Below are 19,340 nucleotides of genomic sequence, written 5' to 3' on the forward strand. Positions count from 1 at the left end.
AAAATCCCTAAAGGTTTCCTCATAATCTCCTCTTCTCAAGAGAGAATAAATTCATTTCCTCTAATCTTTCCTCATAGTTGAGCTCCTCCATGCCTCTTATCAGTTTGGTTGCCCTTCTCTGTACTTTCTCCAGTTCCCCAATGTTCTTTTTGTGAATTGGTGCCCATGAACTGAACTGCATATTCCAGATGAGGTCTTACTAATGATTTGTACCGGGGGAAATGATATCTCTCACTCTGGAGTCTATACCTCTTTTAATACAAGAGATGATTTTGCTCGCAGTAGCACTCTTCAAGAAACAGGGATTCTTTAGTTTGCATTAAAAGCTTTAGGGACATGTTCAACAATTTTTTCAAAATAGGGTTTATTACTAAAAAGGTCAAAATGGTGCAATTAAAATATTTACAGAAAAAGATGTAACAAAGACATAAAGAGAACAATAATGCAACAGAGAAATAAAAGAAAGCAGTTCAAAAGGCAGAATACTTGCAAAGTCCTGGTATAACAGAGTCCAATTGTCTGAGCAAAAAGGTTTCCTTGGCTCTCAAGTCCGTTAAGATGTCTCTTGATTGATGTTAAACGAGAGCTCCCCTTCACCAGGCATGTCAGTCTTTTCTATGATATTAAAGGGGTGTCGTCTGAGAACAACTGACCAATCATCCAGTTTAGGGGATGGGTGCTAGGAGGTCATCAAGTTTATGACCAAGTCCCTACTACAATTTCATACTAATATTAACAACTTCCAGTATGTGTAGGTTGTATTATAGCAACTGGCAGATTAATATTCAGAATTATATTTCAAACCCAGGGATACCAAACACAGTGTACCCTTGTCACCCAGGAGGGAAGAGACTTCTTTCTTCCCTTTCCTATGTGCTAACATAGTCATGTAGGACCTTGATTTGTATGGTATGATATGTCCTATTCAAATATATACCTAATATTAATGTGTCCAGTTCCTGTTGACTTCCATGAATTGTATGCAGAATTGTTACATGTGGAATAGACGTCTTATGGCACACTCTGCATTCCTAGAGCTCTAATGGCCTAACAGGTCATGTGTGACAGCTGGACTGAGTTATTGTTTTATGATAGGGCAGAGGAAAGTGTTTTTCATGGTTCCTGCAAAATAGACATCCTGTCAGGACTAATTAGTGGTTTACAGCTCTGTTTGTGTTTTAATTAAGAGACTCTTAATTACAAGTTACAGCTACAAATTCTATTTTCAAGAGGAGGGAGGAGAGGAGAAAGATGATTGTTCATGAAAAACAAAATGGCTGAGACCTTAACAAGATGTCTGTCGCATACAGCTTCCATGTGGGATTTTCTTTCACTCTCTGTGATTATGGTAAATAGTAAAATACAGAGGTTGAAGCTCTTTAACATAGACTCCATTAAAACGCAATCAAAATCTTACCGCTCTATCCCAAAAAAAAAGACTTTGCCTTCAGTTATATTCTAAGTGTCCAGTCAGACTGGTGCTATCTCAGGTGGGATTTGCGAATTGAAATCGCACCTGAAATCACATCTAATGAATGTGAATGTCTGGTCTTGATGTGCGATTTGCTGCATCGCGACTTCTAAAGTAGTTCTTGCATTACTTTTTCTGCAGTTTTGTTTTGATTTCACATACATAGAATATAATGGAAATCGCACTGCAAATCGTTGAAAATCTTTACAAGTAGCAATAAAGTCTTCAGAAATCACACCTGAAATCACGCTGAAATTGCACACAAATTTTAAATCGCAGTGGTGTGACTAGTGACTTAACTAGTCACCAGTCACATTGCTGCGATTTGTGTGCAGTTTCAGTGCGATTTCAGGTGTGATTTCTGAAGACTTTATTGCTACTTGTGAAGATTTTCAACGATTTCTTGAGATTTGCAGTGCGATTTCTATTATAGTCTATGTACGTCAAATCACAACAAAACTGCAGAAAAAGTAATGCAAGAACTACTTTAGCAATCACACTACAGCAAAGCGCACGTTAAGACACTGACATTCACGTTCATTTCAGGTGCGATTTCAATTCGCAAATCGCACCTGAAATCACACCGGTGCGACTGGGTACTAGTTTGGCTCTAGCCTCCCTGTTCACACTGGTGTGACTTGTCATGTGAGTTGACAGTTTAAACACAAGTAGAACCCTATTTGTACCTATGGAACTGTTCAAATCAGTGCAACTCTGACTTGCACTGATTTGAAAAAGGTTCCTGCACTATTTTTGGCGCTGTCATGTGTGACATGTATAGACACCTGTGCATGAAATCGCACAAATGTCAGCAAGCCGCACATGAAAACGCACTGACTGCTTTGAAATCACACTGAAGTAGCGCAATTTCAAAACTGCATTGAGTGTGACCTAGGGCCAAGCAATACATTTACAGAGGTGTCAGGGACAGACAATGGAGGTAAACTATGGCTTCTGATACTCAGCAGGAGGAGGTGGGGATTGGGATTCTAGAACAGTGTTTCTCAACCTTTTTTCGGTCAAGGCAAACTTTAATATTATGACCATTCCCGTGGCACCCTTTAACCACTAGCCTACAGGGCACTTATACCCCCTTTCTGCCCAATCCAATTTCCAGCTTTCAGCGCTGTTGCACTTTCAATGACAATTGCGTGGTCATGCAACACTGTACCCATATGAAATTTTTATCATTTTTTTGTGACAGAGCTTTTTTTGGTGGTATTTAATCACCTCTGGGTTTTTTATTTTTTCTTAAACCAAAAACCACTTAAAATTTTGAAAAAAAAATTTTTTGATTTAGTTTTTCTTATAAAATTTTGTAAATAAGTGATTTTTCTCATTTACTGATGTGCGCTAATGAGGCTGCACTGATGGGCACTGATAGGTGGCACTGATGGGCATTGACAGGCATCACTGATGGGCACTGAAAGGCACCACTCATATATGGCATTGATAGGCGGCACTGACTGGCACTGATAGGCAGTACTGACTGGCATTGATAGGCGGCACTGATGCACACTGATAGGTGGCACTAACTGGCACTGATGGGTGGCACTGATGGGTGACACTGAAAGGCAGCTCAGATGGGCACTGATATGTGGCATTGATGTGGCACTGGCAGGTGGCATGGATGAGCACTGATGGACACTGACAGGTGACACTGCTGGGGCTACACAGATCATCAGGGCACACTGATCATCAGTGCCCTGATGATCAGTATACATGTCCCCTCTGAGGGATGCCGATTACCGGCTCTCCTCACAAGCTGTCAGCGTGACAGCTCGTGGGGAGAGAAATGCCGATAACCGACATTTCCCTGTTTACAAGTGATCAGCTGTGATTGGACACAGCTGATCACATGACTGAGCTGACATCTTCAGCTCTTTCCGTGGATCGGTGATCCGCTGTGTCCGAGGGACACAGCGCACCACCGATCGCCGCACTGCGCACTCCGGGAGCCGTGCATGCGCAGTTAGAATGGGAGGATGTCATATGACGTCCTCCCAGAACGAGAGAACTGCCTTGCGTTAATCATTTTACTATAAGGCGGGCAGGAGGCGGTCAATATTATGGACAGTCCTGAGGCACCCCATTCCAAAATGTGAAAAACTATTCTAATAGTTTTATATAACGCAGCAACACCCACACATGTAGGACACCCAACATTAGAGGTGATTTATTCTTCCAAAGCAAATACACTATTGCACACTGGCACTGACTAGTATTCCCATGTTTCTCTTCTCCCTCAGTTTTTCTCCATCACTGAGCTAATGTGACCATAGCACTGATGGAGAGGGGCAGAGGAGGGTCAAACTAGGATGCTGTGCAGGCAGCTGACATCCTCCTTATCAACTGATGATGCCATTGGTTGTCAGGATGCCAGTGACTAGAAGGTTGTAATGGTGCACAATGAATACCTGTGATTTTGTGTAACTAAAAGGCGGGCGTGTTCCACCCCCTGGCTTGTATACAAGTTTTGCGCAATTTTTTGACACCAAGGTACCCCTTAAGAAACCTCAAGGCACCCCTGGATGCCTGGGCACCCTGGTTGAGAAAGACTGTGCTAGTGTTCTGCCAGGTTTGCTTCAACTGCAGCAAATCGTGTAAAGCACCTGAGCCACGTGTCACAGAGCTCAATGTGTGTAGATGCATCTCTAGAATACTACCAGAGTCCGACCACACACCGCACAGCACCCTACTCTACCCCATGCTTGGCACATACAGCAGTGAGTGACTCTCCCCGCCCTCTCCTGACTGACAGCCTGTCGTATTAAGCTACCCACCCCGCCCTCTCCTGTCTGGCAGCCTATCACGTAGGACTCCCTTGCCCTTTCCTGCCTATCACATAGAGCAGTTAGTGACTCGCTCCGCCTTCTCCAGCTATGGCAGCCAGTCACATAGTGCAGTGAGTGACTCGCCCCGCCTTCTCCAGCTATGGCGGCCTGTCACATACAGCAGTGAGTGACTCGCTCCGCCTTCTCCAGCCTGGCAGCCAGTCACATAGAGCGGTGAGCTTCCGCCCCGCCCTCTCCTTCCTTGCTCAGTTTCCCTTTCACTTCTAGTACAGGGCGGACGATCCAGTCACGTGCTTGGGTTAGGCCCGCCCCCGGTAGTTCCGGCTCCCCAGTCACACGCCGTGCCTGCCCCGGAAGCGGAGTGTGAGAATTGCCGGTTCGTCCTGACAGGATCTGCCGTGACGCCGCTTCTGTAGCCCGAGGAATAGACCATGAGCACAGGTACGAGGGGGAGAGGCGGCTTAATATGCTGGTCTGGGAAGCCAGGTCCGAAATGGGCTTATTTTGGGACATTGTCGTCATCTTCACTCCCAGGTTTGCTGAGTCATAGGCGGGGCCTGCCAAAAGGGGGTGTGCTTTTAAGGCGGGGCTTCATTGATGGGTGTGTCCATGTAATGTGTATAGAACCCCCATAGACTGACATACTGTTCTGTGAATGGTAACCCATGGCTGGTTTGTTCTGAAATACTGGATTCATCCTTTGCTGCAGATCTCCTGCAGCTCTTTGCTGCCACTTCCTGCCTATCTGCCCTCCAGTCATTGCGTTTTTATAATGGTAATATGGCCGCTTGTAATCTGCATCAGAGACCCATGTGACAACACAGAGCACTATTAGGAGAAAGGGAGAGAGTGTTGTCACCCTACAACAGGAAGTGCCTGAACTGGAATAGTCTTGGTGGGATCAGCGGGTATGAGATTAACCACTTTTCACCGGGTGGATGTCATATGACGTCCTCGCATTGAAGTGGCATACTGGGATGACGCCCTCTGCTAAAGGCTTCATCCTGGTATCAAAATGTTCCACCAGCAATGCTCTGCCATGTAGAAGTGCTTTGAGTGGCTATACTGCTACTCGATCATTTCTTTGGGTGGTGATGGAACGGGATGCCCCCCCACCACACATTCTGCCGCCTCCTCCTGGGCTCTCCTGTCCCCTCTGGGAGCCTGGGACCTCTGTGACTGGCCACATCAGCTGCAATACACAGGGAAAGAGGAACAGCCATTATTCCTCCCACTCTGTTTGATCAGAAATCAGAAGCGACAAGGATTTCATCACTTCCGGTTTCAGTCTTTCGTTTACCGGCTTGCACAAGAATCTGATCAAACCGATATCAGATTGAAGGTTTGAAGACCAGAGGACAGTTCTGGGGTCTAACAGATATAAAGAGGACCTGTCATGGCCCATGCTATCACAAGGGGATATTGTTCATCTCTTGTGTTAGCAATAAAGTTGATAAATTAAAATGACAGTGTAAAAAAAGTTAAAAAAAATGTAAAGCCCCCTCCTGTTCTCGCATGCAAATGGGAACGCAAACGCAAGTCCTGCACGCATTTGTAGATGGTGATCACACTACACATGTGAGGTATTGCCGCAAACGCCAGAGCAAGAGCAATTCTAGCACCAGACCTCCTGTGTAACTCCAGGACCAGTCCCCAGTGAGTCCCCCCTCCATTAGTTAGGATTTGCCTGAAAGAGTAACGCCTGTCTGCCAGAATACATGTAAAGCCTCAACAACTGGGCACAGGAACTAATGCCGGCCATAGACGGTTCGAAAATCGGCTGAATTTTTTTTTTTGGCTGGAAAAAAAATTGGACGATTTTCGCACTGTCAGTGGGTTAAACTGGTTGGCTATTTTTCGGGTTTTTTGCACTTTGAGATTTTCGGTCATGTTGGAAAATTCACGGCCGATCTGCTGATTTTCCTGGCATTGATGGCCATATCGGCCGATCGTTTTAACGATAAAAAATCTGCGCATGAGCCGTGACCTGCAAGGGACAGAAGTTATGGGGTGAACTTTATGATTTAGTCGGCCGATTTTTTTTTTTTTTTTTTTTAATCGTTGGTGGTAACGTCAGCCGAACAAACGACCAATTTTTCGTTTATCATTTGAAAAATCGGCCGATGTTCGACCCGTCTATGGCCTGCATAATACCGGAATGGAACCACTCAGTCCTGTACTCCTCATATAGGAGATCAGTGCAGATAGCGGACTGTACTGTAAATACCTTGGTACATATTATGGCCTGTCTACAGCAGTGTGCTGCAGTGACACATTTTATGTACATTGGTTCCCTGCAGAGGTAATCAAACTTGGTGCAGGTGCGATTTTGGTGCTTTTACAGCCTATTCAGGTGAAAGATTATCCTTAAAGTGGAACGAAACCCTTTGCAGCCAAGGAAGCTGCCATCTTAGTCTCTGTTTTGGTATGGTGCTGCATACTAACTAGCCTGTAGAGGAAAGATGTGTATATTTATCTTTTCCCTGAGTGTTCGGGTCCAGTCACATGATTGGCTTCCAGCCGCAGCTTCAGGGGAGAGGAGGGACAGCCCACAATGGATGCCCCATAGTAAGCCTATGGGTGATGTCACCACCCAGGCATTTCAGCTATTGTCAGCGATCTCTCCTCTTCACTGAAGCTGGTGCTGGGAGCCAATCATGTGACCGGACAAGAGAACGCGGGGAATAGGTAAGTATACACATCCTTCCTCTACAGACTAGTTAGTATAGAAATTAAATTGTGCGTGGGAGCAGTTTTAAGATTAGGAAGGTATAGAATGTACTACTACTTGTAGTTCTGCTTTAACCACTAGCCTACCGGGCACTTATACCCCCTTCCTGCCTAGGCCAGCTTTCAGCACTGTCGCACTTTGAATGACAACTGTGCGGTCATGCAACACTGTACCCATATGAAATTGTTATTTGTTTGAGAAAGATAGAGCTTTCTTTTGGTGGCATTTAATCACCACTGGGTTTTTATTTTTTGATAAACCAAAAACAACTGAAAATTGTGAAATAAAATAAGTTTTCTTAGTTTCTGTTATAAAATTTTGTAAATTAGTAATTTTTCTCCTTCAGTGATGTGTGCTAATGAGGCTGCAGTGATGGGCACTGATAGGCAGCACTGATGAGGAGGCACTGGTAGGTGGCACTGATGGAAATTGACAGGCATCACTGGTGGGCATTCACAGACATCACTGATGGGCAGTGAAAGGCAGTACTCATATATGGCATTGATAGGTGGCACTGATAGGCGGCACTGACTGGCACTGATAGGCGGCACTGACTGGTACTGATAGTTGGCACAGAAAGGCAGCACAGATGGGCACTGATATGTGGCATTGATGTGCACTGGTAGGCACTGACAGGTGGCACTGATGGGGCTACACTGATCATCAGTGTAGATATCCCCTCTGAGGAATGCTGATTACCGGCTCTCCTCACGATCTGTCAGCGTGACAGCCCGTGAGGAGAGAAATGCCAATAACCGGCATTTCCCTGTTTACATGTGATCAGCTGTGATTGGATACAGCTGACCACATGACAGAGCCGGAGTCATCGACTCTTTCCATTGATCGGTGATCCCCTGTGTCCCAAGGTTAGAGTGGGAGGATGTCATATTACGTCCTTCCAGAACGAGGGATCCACCTTTCGTCCGTCATTTCCTTATATGGCGGGCGGGTGGCGGTTAAAGTGGAACTAAACCCTTCAATCCTTTTCAGCCAAGGAAGCTGCCATCTTAGCCTCTGTTTAGTCTGCAACTGCCACAATGCTGCATATATGATCAGTTAGGACACCAGCCATTTGACGGTTTGACAGTTTGGTTGAGAGCACAAACAAAAGTGACAGTTACCATTTCTTATATGCCAAGAATGTAACAGTTTTTTAATCTGTTAAATCGATGGATTTGGTTCTGATTTAATGCAATACACATTAGCAGAACCTTTGATTTAACTGTTTCCCAAAACTGTTAAATTCAAGGCATTCCATTTACCTATGATATGCTCCTTTTTGATGTACCATTCAGCAGCTTGCTTTTATGTATTGGAGTATTACTACTTAGGCCCAGTTAACACCTATGCGTGTTGCAATTTATGCATTTTTACAGTACGTTTTGTATTTTTGACGCATTTTGTTTTGCAGATTCCTTTTGCCAGTAGGAAAGTATTGAGTGCGACTCAGGTACTCAAAGTCGCATAGTAGTGCAGGAACCTTTTCAAAGTTACTGCAACTTTGAAAAGGTTCCTGCACTACTTTGATGCGACTGTACGCTATCTAGCACTAAAATTCGCATCGTAGTGCAGGAACCTTTTCAAAGTTGGTGCAAATTTGAAAATGTTCTTGTACTACTTTGATGTGACTTTACACTCTCTGGCATTCAAAGTTGTATCAAAAGTATTGCATATATCTTTTCAAAGTCGCAGCGACTTTGAGTACCAAAGAGGGTAAAGTTGCACTCAATGCTTTTCTATTTGGCAAAAAACGCAAAACACATAAACTCAACACTTGCATTTTTGGTGTGGTTTCATTGAAGTCTGTCGCACCAAAAATGCAATCTGCTGTGGAAAAAAAAGGCCCTGACCCTTTCCAAAAATGCAGGGCCTGAAAACGCATAGATGTGAACTTGACCCATAGGAAACTATGTTAAATGGACTGTAGTGCGTTTCTGCAAAACTCATTAAAAACGTGAACCAGGCCTAACTGAAGCTGCTTTGTAAGGCAGTTAGTGGGCAAGGTGCATGTATTCAAGATCCATATATACAGATGACTGAATCTTTCATTGTGGTCATTAGACAAATTTGTTGTAAAGTGGCCTGATCAGTCATATATAGTAATGTTCCTCTGTTAAAGTACAAAATTTATATGGTTGTAAAAACGAATAGCACAGATTATATAGTCACACCTGCTATATGTAATTATGTCATTATGTTTAAATAAATGTTACTGTGCCATTTTACTGCCAAGTTTTTAGCTTGCCTTATTTTCGATGTGAGATAAAAGTCCGAAATGATTTAGACTTTGTGTCCATTAGAGCCCCTAGCTTCTCAATAGTTCATTATTACATGAGTCAAGTGGGTAGGGAGATAAATAAGGAAAGATTCTGCACAGGATGATGTCAGCTGAGTTACATGAAAAGATATGAAGCAGGGTCCACTTCTACTTCTGCATTCCCACTTTCACATCCTGCTGGTGAATGCTTCTTACAGGCCAGAAAAGATTTTACTTAAATCGCTTTTGGTAACGTAGTTGTGAACATAGACTGTTATAGACCTTTTAATACAGTTATAAATATGCAGTCACCAAGTCTTTGCCTAGTTTCAGAAATTATCTGTCTTGCCTTTAAAAAGTTCTGTTTTGTGACCTTGCATCTCTTCTTCCTGATAGTGGAAGTGCACTAACAGGATACTGTGCAGACACATATTGTGCCTGTACTCCATAGTCTGCTCAGCTAGAGGCAAGATGCAGGCTGTACTTGAGCAGGGGGTGTGTTCAAGAGGTAGGCAGTGATTGGGAGGGGGTGTGTGACAGAGACAGGTTGCAATTGGTTGGGGGGTCGTGGTGGTTGAACTGGGCCTTTGATATTCCTGGCTATGTTCTCTTTCAGAGAGACAGGGTAAATAGGAAGGTGGTGGTGTCCTGTCTCTATGTGAGAAGTGATCTCAGAGCGAGTGTGAAAGAGGAGCTAGTTGATGGAGAGTGTGATGAGGCTGAAGCATTATGGGTGGAACTGCATGTGGGGTTACATACTACAAAGGTAATCATTGGAGTTTGTTATAGGTCTTCCAGTGTTAATGAGGTGGAAACTCAGCTCCTTTTACATATTGACAGGGCTGCAAGGGCGGGGACAGTGATTATAACTACCCGGAAATTGACTGGAGTAATGGTACTGCAGGAACAATTAAAGGGCAAAAATTTATAAACCTACTACAGGACAATTTTATGGTACAGTTCATAGAGGCCCCAACTAGGAATGATGCTCTGCTGGACCTGGTAATCTCAAACCATGCAGAGCTTATTACGAATGTCCATATAAAAGAACATCTGGGTAGCAGTGACCATGACATTTCATTTTTTGTTAGCTGTAAACAACAAGCACATATGGGGGAAAAAAATGCTCAATTTTAAGAGAGCTAATTTTCCAAGGCTTAGAGCTACTCTCCAGGACATAGACTGGGAGGGAATATTGTCATCGATGAACACAACACAGAAATGGGAGTTCTTCAAAAAGACTGCATGTGAACACACTGCAAAATATGTTTCCATGGGCAACAAGTTTAAAAGGCTAAAATCAAACCTATGTGGCTTATGGACAAATTTAAAAAAGATATAAATAATAAGAAAAGAGCTTTTATTAAATGTAAAAATGCTATCAGAGTTTAAGCATTACAATGAATGTAACAGAATATTCAAAAAGGAAATAAAGGCCACAAAAATTGAAAACAAACAACAGATTGCAAAAGATAGCAGGACAAACCCCCAAATATTCTTCAAACATATTAATAGTAAAAAGGTCTGGTCCGAGCATGTAGACCCTTTACAAAATAATCTGGAGTGGGTAACTGGGGACAAAGATAAGGCAAATTTATTAAATACCTTCTTCAGCTTCTGTGTATACAAAGAAGCATGGGGGGAGCTCTTGTCCATGATGGGCATGGTATTGACACAGCTCCAGATGATCCACATTGGCTCACAATTGATATGATCAAGAAATATTTAGACAGAATAAAGTTGAATAAAGCACCTGGACCGGATGACATATGTAGCAATCGTGCACACAGAGCCGGACGCGGCCCTCCATTTTGTTAAGAATTCTACATGTTGTCCCATCATCCCTCCTCCCTCTCTGTTCATCCACAGTGACATGTGGCCTGAGTGATGAGAAGGGTCACAGGCGGCCAAAGCACAGCAGGGAGCTCCGAGCTATAAAACCTCACGGGCTGGGTGCCTAGCTGTCTAAGAAACTATGCAATCTGGCACATCGTAAAAGTATAAACCAAGTCCCTCACTGAACTTCAAAAGACCTTCCAAGGGGTCGTAAAAACAGACTTGCTTTTAAAAACTCACTTTTCAAATAAGTTGATATCTTCACATAGGACATAACTACTTGGAGCCTATATTTGGAAGGCTGAGTTTTAGGCCATTCTCCTGGTATGTGACACCCCTTAGATGGCATACCTAGAAAAGCAGAAAAGTATAACTCTTGAACCATTCAAGTGCATATTTCATGTTTCATCTCTAACCATTCCACAGATGCGGCTGAGTATTAATATACTAGTGCCCAGGCCGGCAAGTGTACTTAGGACAATATTAGTAAAAATCCTCCTGCGCTGATAAGGAAGTAAGCCCTGATTACTAGCAGCTAACACTCAAACCCGATAACCAATCAGTATATAAAATGTAAAAAATAGTGTAGCGCTACAAACTAAGAATAAATAAATGACAATGTGCGAAAAATAGGGAAAATAAAAAAGTTACATAATCATAATTGTGACTAGTGAAAGTGATGGCAATATATACATATAACACAGTGACAAACAATAATAGTGCTGGGGTCAACTTAATGACCTATACAAGTGACACACAAAAAAATGAGTAAAGGAAACGTGATAGTGTCACTTCAAATCTCATAAATAAACACTCTTATAGTCCATGAATTGCAACAATAACATGGATGTGCTGGTGGCAGCATCTTTGCTTTCTGTCTAAATGATCCCTAGAATGTGAATTAGAATGAGGCCTTGTCTGTTCAAACACCTTTATGAAGGTGCAGCTTTAACGGTGTTTGAACAGACAAGGCCTCATTCTAATTCACATTCTAGGGATCATTTAGACAGAAAGCAAAGATGCTGCTACCAGCACATCTATGTTAGGGCAGCCGCCCAGGGAGATCATACAACTTTATTGTAGGAAGTACCGCATGGATGCAGCATACCCACACACAGTGGGAGGAGGGGATCTGCATTGAAATGTGAGTGTACTTCCAATTTAAAGGACTGGCTTGCTCAAAATTACTGCACTATGGAGGATCTCTTTTATTGCTCACTGGTATGGTGAGTCGTATTCTGCAGAGTACCTATACGGAGGGTCCTGGAGATTGCAGTGGAAAGATATTGGAGGAGGATCATTATCAGGGGACCATAGGTGATCCTGAAGGCTGGCTGGAGATATATTGGAGGAGAGCTATTAGCTGGTGATGTGAAGGATCTAGGGTGATCCTGAATGCTTTTTGGCCCTTTGTGGTCACATAAAAGAGGTGAGGAAGCACTGCAGCTGGAGTGGAAAAAGTGTGTGCTGGCACTTTCACGAATTCATCACCTATTGCACGTTGCATGTTTTTAGAAACACTTATTGTTGCAATTCATGGACTATTAGAGTGTTTATTTATGAGATTTGAAGTGACACTATCACGTTTCCTTTACTAATTTTTTTGTGTGTCACTTGTATAGGTCATTAAGGTGACCCCAGCACTATTATTGTTTGTCACTGTTATATGTATATATTGCCATCACTTTCACTAGTCACAATTACGATTGTGTAACTTTATTATTTTCCCTATTTTTCGCACATTATCATTTATTTAATCTTAGTTTGTAGCGCTACACTATTTTTTACATTTTAAATGTTCTTAGGAAAAGTTATTGATCATAATAGCAGCTATAAGGGCTTCTAGTCATAACTTCGGGCTCCACCTACACCTCCCTCCCCAAAAGGAGACCATTGGTTACTACTCAAAAGAGACACCCTGCTGAGATTCTAGAAAAAGGGCTGTTATGCTGAGAGTTGGTGTGTGAGAGAAAGCAGAGTCTCCTGCGTTTAACATCGAAACTAGCAGTAGAGACAAGAAATCCTTTTGACATATAACACTTGAAGCTGCTTAACCCAAGACGGATTGGCAAGTACTTTAACCCTTTAACTTCCTTTCTGTTATCTCTTTGCTGTGCTATTGTTCTCTGTGTGTGTGTGTGTGTGTGTGTGTGTGTGTGTGTGTATATATGTGTGTATATATATATATATATGTGTGTATATATATATATATATGTGTGTATATATATATATATATATATATATATATATATATATATATATATACAGTGGGGATCGAAAGTTTGGGCACCCCAGCTAAAAATTTGTATTAATGTGCATAAAGAAGCCAAGGAAAGATGGAAAAATCTCCAAAAGGCATCAAATTACAGATTAGACATTCTTATAATATGTCAACAAAAGTTAGATTTTATTTCCATCATTTACACTTTCAAAATAACAGAAAACAAAAAAATGGCGTCTGCAAAAGTTTGGGTACCCTGCAGAGTTAATATCTTGTACTGCCCCCTTTGGCAAGTATCACAGCTTGTAAACGCTTTTTGTAGCCAGCCAAGAGTCTTTCAATTCTTGTTTGAGGTATCTTTGCCCATTCTTCCTTACAAAAGTCTTCCAGTTCTTTGAGATTTCTGGGCTGTGTCATGCACTGCTCTTTTAAGGTCTATCCATAGATTTTCAATTATGTTGAGGTCAGGAGATTGTGAAGGCCATGGCAAAACCTTCAGTTTACGCCTCTTGATGTAATCCCCCGTGGATTTCGAGGTGTGTTTAGGATCATTATCCATTTGTAGAAGCCATCCTCTCTTTAACTTCAGCTTTTTCACAGATGGCATCAAGTTACCATCCAAAATTTGCTGAAATTTTATTGAATCCATTTTTCCTTCTACTCGTGAGATGTTCCCTGTGCCACTGGCTGCAACACAACCCCAAAGCATGATTGATCCAACCCCATGCTTAACAGTTGGACAGAGGTTCTTTTCATTAAATTCTGTGCCCCTTCTTCTCCAAACGTACCTTTGCTCATTCCGGCCAAAAAGTTCAATTTTAACCTCATCGGTCCACAGAACTTGTTTCCAAAATGCATCAGGCTTGTCTATATGTTCATTTGCAAAGTTCAAACGATGATTTTTGTGGTGAGGACGTAGAAGAGGTTTTCTTCTGATGACTCTTCCATGAAGACCATATTTGTACAAGTATCTCTTTATAGTGGAATAGTGTACCACAACTCCAGTGTCTGCCAGATCTTTCTGGAGGGATCGTGCAGTCAAACGTGGGTTTTGAATTGTTTTTCTCACAATCCTGCGAGCTGTTCTGTCTGATATTTTTCTTGGTCTTCCAGATCTTGCTTTAACTTCCACTGTTCCTGATGACTGCCATTTCTTAATTACATTCCGAACAGAGGATATTGACATCTGAAAACGCTTTGCTATCTTCTTATAGCCTTCTCCAGCTTGTGAGCGTCAACTATTTTCAGTTTTCTAGACAACTGCTTAGAAGAACCCATGGTGCTGATTGTTGGGGCAAGGTCAGATGAGTCTGGGCATTTAAAACCTTTGAGATTGACATCACCTGGTCTTCCCAGACGATGATTGAGAACAATCCATGACACTGGCAGGTCTCAGCTTTGCAAAGGGGGCAGTGCATGCTATAAATTCTGCAGGGTGCCCAAACTTTTGCAGACGCCATTTTTTTGTTTTCTGTTATTTTGAAAGTGTAAATGATGGAAATAAAATCTAACTTTTGTTGACATATTATAAGAATGTCTAATCTGTAATTTGATGCCTTTTGGAGATTTTTCCATCTTTCTTTGGCTTCTTTATGCACATTAATACAAATTTTTAGCTGGGGTGCCCAAACTTTCGATCCCCACTGTGTATATATATATATATATATATATATATATATATATATATATATATATATATATATATATATATATATATTGTGGGAACTCGCTTCAACTGGTAGAGCTTTTCTTGTTTAAGCACACAGCAACTCGCTTCTTTAAGGGCTTTTTTGCCCACTTTTATTTAAAGAAAGTTCAAATAACACAAATGCTTCCCACGCAGGGGTATCCACCATCAAGAAATACCAGCAAAGATTCAGCCTCCTGGCTTGTACACAGTTCACTGTCTGTCTCCTGCAGACTCTTCCCAAATTATGGCCACTAGCACACAGCTAGTCTGGCTTTCACCTGACTCCAAGGCAGAGACCTCCTGTCTGCCGGGGTGGAGCCCTCCTGACTCCGTCTGCCGGGGTGGAGCCCTCCTGACTCCGTCTGCCGGGGTGGAGCCCTCCTGACTCCGTTTGCCGGGGTGGAGCCCAGAACTATGGTTAGGACCCTATAAAAAGGCCTGTACACACCTGTGCACTCAGTGTGCTGGGGGTTCTCAAAACACGGACCCCGGATTGGAGATTTCATCCCTCCCAGATCTCTTTGAAATCTCCAGGCTCCAGATCCCAAAACAGACTTAATGAATATATGAGGAAACTGAAAAGCTTGTTGCCCATCTGTCCCAGTCCATCGTCCCTGTGATCCCATCAGAGGTACTACGCAGTACCACTCCAACCGCTGAAGGAGACACAGAGGGACAGAGTGGCTCTGTATCAGACCCATTACCTATATCTTCATAATCCATATCACACTGAGAGACTCCTTTTCTAGGCACAGCAGGTTGCAATTTCACACTCTCACCACCGTGACCTAGTGGCGTGTCATTCACTACAAAAACTTTTGCATTAGTGGATTGCATTGACCCATCATTATGAATACGTTCATACCTTTTAGATTCACCATTGCCACACTGAAATAACAAATTCTCATCACTCAATTCAGCTACACTCTGGTCCACCAGAGCAACACCATAGTTACCCTGGGTTACCTTAACCACCGTTGCTAGGGGAGATAACACATCCTGCTTAGTGGTCACCCCTACTACATTTAATTTAGCATTCTGTTTATAGGACATTGGTGCAACCCCAATATCAGTACTCTTCACTTTTTTAACTGTTGCCTCCCCACTAAAAGCATTATACAGAGGCAAGTCTCTCTCACAATCACCAGCAGTGGGTTTCCCAACTGGGAGTATCCCAAATTTATAGCAGAGAGTCTCAAAGTCAGTCTCAATCATTGCATTAGTATCTCTCACATTTTTCTCAAAAGTACCAGTCTTACCCATCACTTCAACAGGCTTCACCTTCTTCACTTGAGTGCGTGGGATCTGGATCCTTTCTGTCATCTCCTCTCTTTGGCCAGCCAGTTCATCCATGCAGCTATAGGATGATACTGTGGCAGGCACTTCTGACTCCTTGGCACCCCCTGCAGGCACAACAGGTACTTCCTCACTGTTGCTAGAGGTGGCTGCCAACATTTTTAAACACGAATCTGGGCTTGCAAATGAAGACTTTTGCCCAGTACCACCCTCATCAGTGGTATTCCATAATCTGGGGCAGGTAAAGATACCATGCCCAAACTGACCACATTCCAGGCAGGGTATGGTTCCACCGATAACCTTCTTGGGATACGGAACCACATCTCCCTTGTAGCCCCTTCTCCTGGTTGGCAGGCTTTCTCCTGTTGCTATGGGAGATGGCACTCTCCCAGCTGAACTTTGTGGGTTCCTCCAGTTGCGCTGAACTCTCATCTCTGTGTTGCCACAATCCTCTGCAGACGACACTTCTCTCACAGGGTCCGCAGGCCTGAAGTAACATGTGTTGCTATGGGCAACCACATTTTTCTGAAACTTTTGGGCGGCCTGCTGCTCCTTCCTGGAACTCCAAGCAGGCTTCCCAATTGCATACCCAGACCTTTGTCTGGTTCTGTCACCTTGCACTGGAAGCTGGGATAAAGGGCATTTGGAGACAGTGTGCCCCCATTCACTGCACCGCAAACAGCGATCTTGCGGCAGTATCTTAGCCGAACTTCCAACACTGCATCCTCTTTCAGGCTTAGTACTCTGCACACAGAAAACTGGTTTCCTTTCAGCAGCATTGCCAGGGACAACAGCATGCACTTCCCACTGTGGCAAACTCTGTGCAGCCATATAGGGGGGTTGTTCTGGTGATAACAACCCCTCCAGCCACAGGGCTCTGTCTCTCATTTCAGAAAATCTTGCTTCTTTGAGTTTTGACCGCCCCATCTTTGCAGTCACTCCACAACACTTTTGCACAGTCCAGCAACACAATGGAGCACTGTCTCTTTAAGGAAAGTTCCTTTTCTCTGCAGGATCTCCTCACCTGCACACACAGATAGTGCAGAGTCATGCACCAAACACAGTTCAACACATGAACTTACTTCCTTGCTGGGATCTCTAGTTCTGCCCACTGCATCCTCCACCATATGTGGGAACTCGCTTCAACTGGTAGAGCTTTTCTTGTTTAAGCACACAGCAACTCGCTTCTTTAAGGGCTTTTTTGCCCACTTTTATTTAAAGAAAGTTCAAATAACACAAATGCTTCCCACGCAGGGGTATCCACCATCAAGAAATACCAACAAAGATTCAGCCTCCTGGCTTGTACACCGTTCACTGTCTGTCTCCTGCAGACTCTTCCCAAATTATGGCCACTAGCACACAGCTAGTCTGGCTTTCACCTGACTCCAAGGCAGAGACCTCCTGTCTGCCGGGGTGGAGCCCTCCTGACTCCGTCTGCCGGGGTGGAGCCCTCCTGACTCCGTTTGCCGGGGTGGAGCCCAGAACTATGGTTAGGACCCTATAGAAAGGTCTGTACACACCTGTGCACTCAGTGTGCTGGGGGTTCTCAAAAGTCTGGCTTTCACCTGACTCCAAGGCAGAGACCTCCTGTCTGCCGGGGTGGAGCCCTCCTGACTCCGTCTGCCGGGGTGGAGCCCTCCTGACTCCGTCTGCCGGGGTGGAGCCCTCCTGACTCCGTTTGCCGGGGTGGAGCCCAGAACTATGGTTAGGACCCTATAGAAAGGTCTGTACACACCTGTGCACTCAGTGTGCTGGGGGTTCTCAAAACACGGACCCCGGATTGGAGATTTCATCCCTCCCAGATCTCTTTGAAATCTCCAGGCTCCAGATCCCAAAACAGACTTAATGAATATATGAGGAAACTGAAAAGCCAGTTTCCTCTGCAATATATCAACTCTCTGGAGCCCCTCAACCAGCCTGGTTGAGAATCCAGGGTTTTCAGCTTTATTTTGACCGTGGCAGGACACCGCACTGCCACTATATATATATATATATATATATATATATATATATATATATATATATATATATATATATATATATGTATATGTGTTACATCTTTGTTCTGTAAATATTTTTATTGCAACCCTTTGACCCTTTTAGTAATAAATCTTACTTTCTGAAAGTGTTGAACTGTTTCTAAAGCTCTTTAATGCAAACACGAATTCATGCCGCTGAAGAACGCTACTGTGTGTGTTTAACCCTCTGTATAACCTGTCTGTGGTGACAGTGGTATACAGATGATTATCTAACCATCATAGTGTTATTGCTGATATTGCCAAGTTTCCTCTTTCTCTGTACAAAAAGGAGGTGGTGGCAGTGTGAAGGGTTAATTGTATAATTAACCTGACCCAGTAACAATCGCGCTCAGGCTGCCGGTACATCGATTTGTGGTCCAGTGAGCTGGAAAATTGTTGTGCAGGGTGCAGCTGGGTGTGGCATTGTTACGCACGTGACATCGTGGTTTAGATTGGCTAGTCCTTCGGTCACGAGTTTGGTGAGAAGGGCAGGGGTCTGACGCCGTGATCGTTACAACATACACCCACAAGTCCTTAAAGAATTGAGCTCTGTCATTTCAAAGCCATTGTTTCTAATTTTTAGGGATTTTTAGGGACACTTTAATGACTGGCTTAGTGCAACTCGATTGGCGTAAGGCCAATGTGGGGCCAATATTTAAAAAGGGGTTAGGAAGATATTGGAGAGTTTAATAAAAGACCACATAGATGAGTTCTTGCTAGAAAAAAATATTTTAAGCAACAGACAGCATGGATTCATGAAAGACAGAAGTTGTCAAGCAAGTCCGATTTCTTTTTATGAGGAGGTAAGCAAAACCTTAGGCAGAGGAGTGGCGGTGGACATGGTATACCTGGATTTCGCAAAAGCGTTTGACCCAGTTCCCCACACACGGCTAATGTGTAAGGTAAAGTCTACAGGCTTAGAAAAATCTGTATGTAAATGGATAGAAAACTGGCTAAAAGATTGTATTCAGAGAGTAGTGGTTAATGATTCATACTCTGAATGGTCTAGGGTCATCAGTGGTGTA

General features: G+C 43.3%; 1 protein-coding gene across 1 annotated transcript in view; it reads left to right on the forward strand.

Moving 5' to 3' along the window:
- Positions 1-4,575: 4,575 nt before the first annotated feature.
- The window catches only part of BLMH (bleomycin hydrolase), a 105,780-nt gene continuing 91,015 nt past the window's right edge, over positions 4,576-19,340 (forward strand). The window contains exon 1 of the mRNA XM_089683041.1: positions 4,576-4,707. Within this exon, the coding sequence (XP_089539167.1) occupies positions 4,698-4,707 (10 nt within the window). The 5' untranslated portion in view covers positions 4,576-4,697. The remainder of the gene's footprint in view (positions 4,708-19,340) is intronic.

Source organism: Staurois parvus, unplaced genomic scaffold (genome assembly GCF_062004578.1).
Source record: "Staurois parvus isolate SC_StPar_1 unplaced genomic scaffold, SC_StPar_1.0 ptg000299l, whole genome shotgun sequence".
Classification (NCBI taxonomy): domain Eukaryota; kingdom Metazoa; phylum Chordata; class Amphibia; order Anura; family Ranidae; genus Staurois; species Staurois parvus.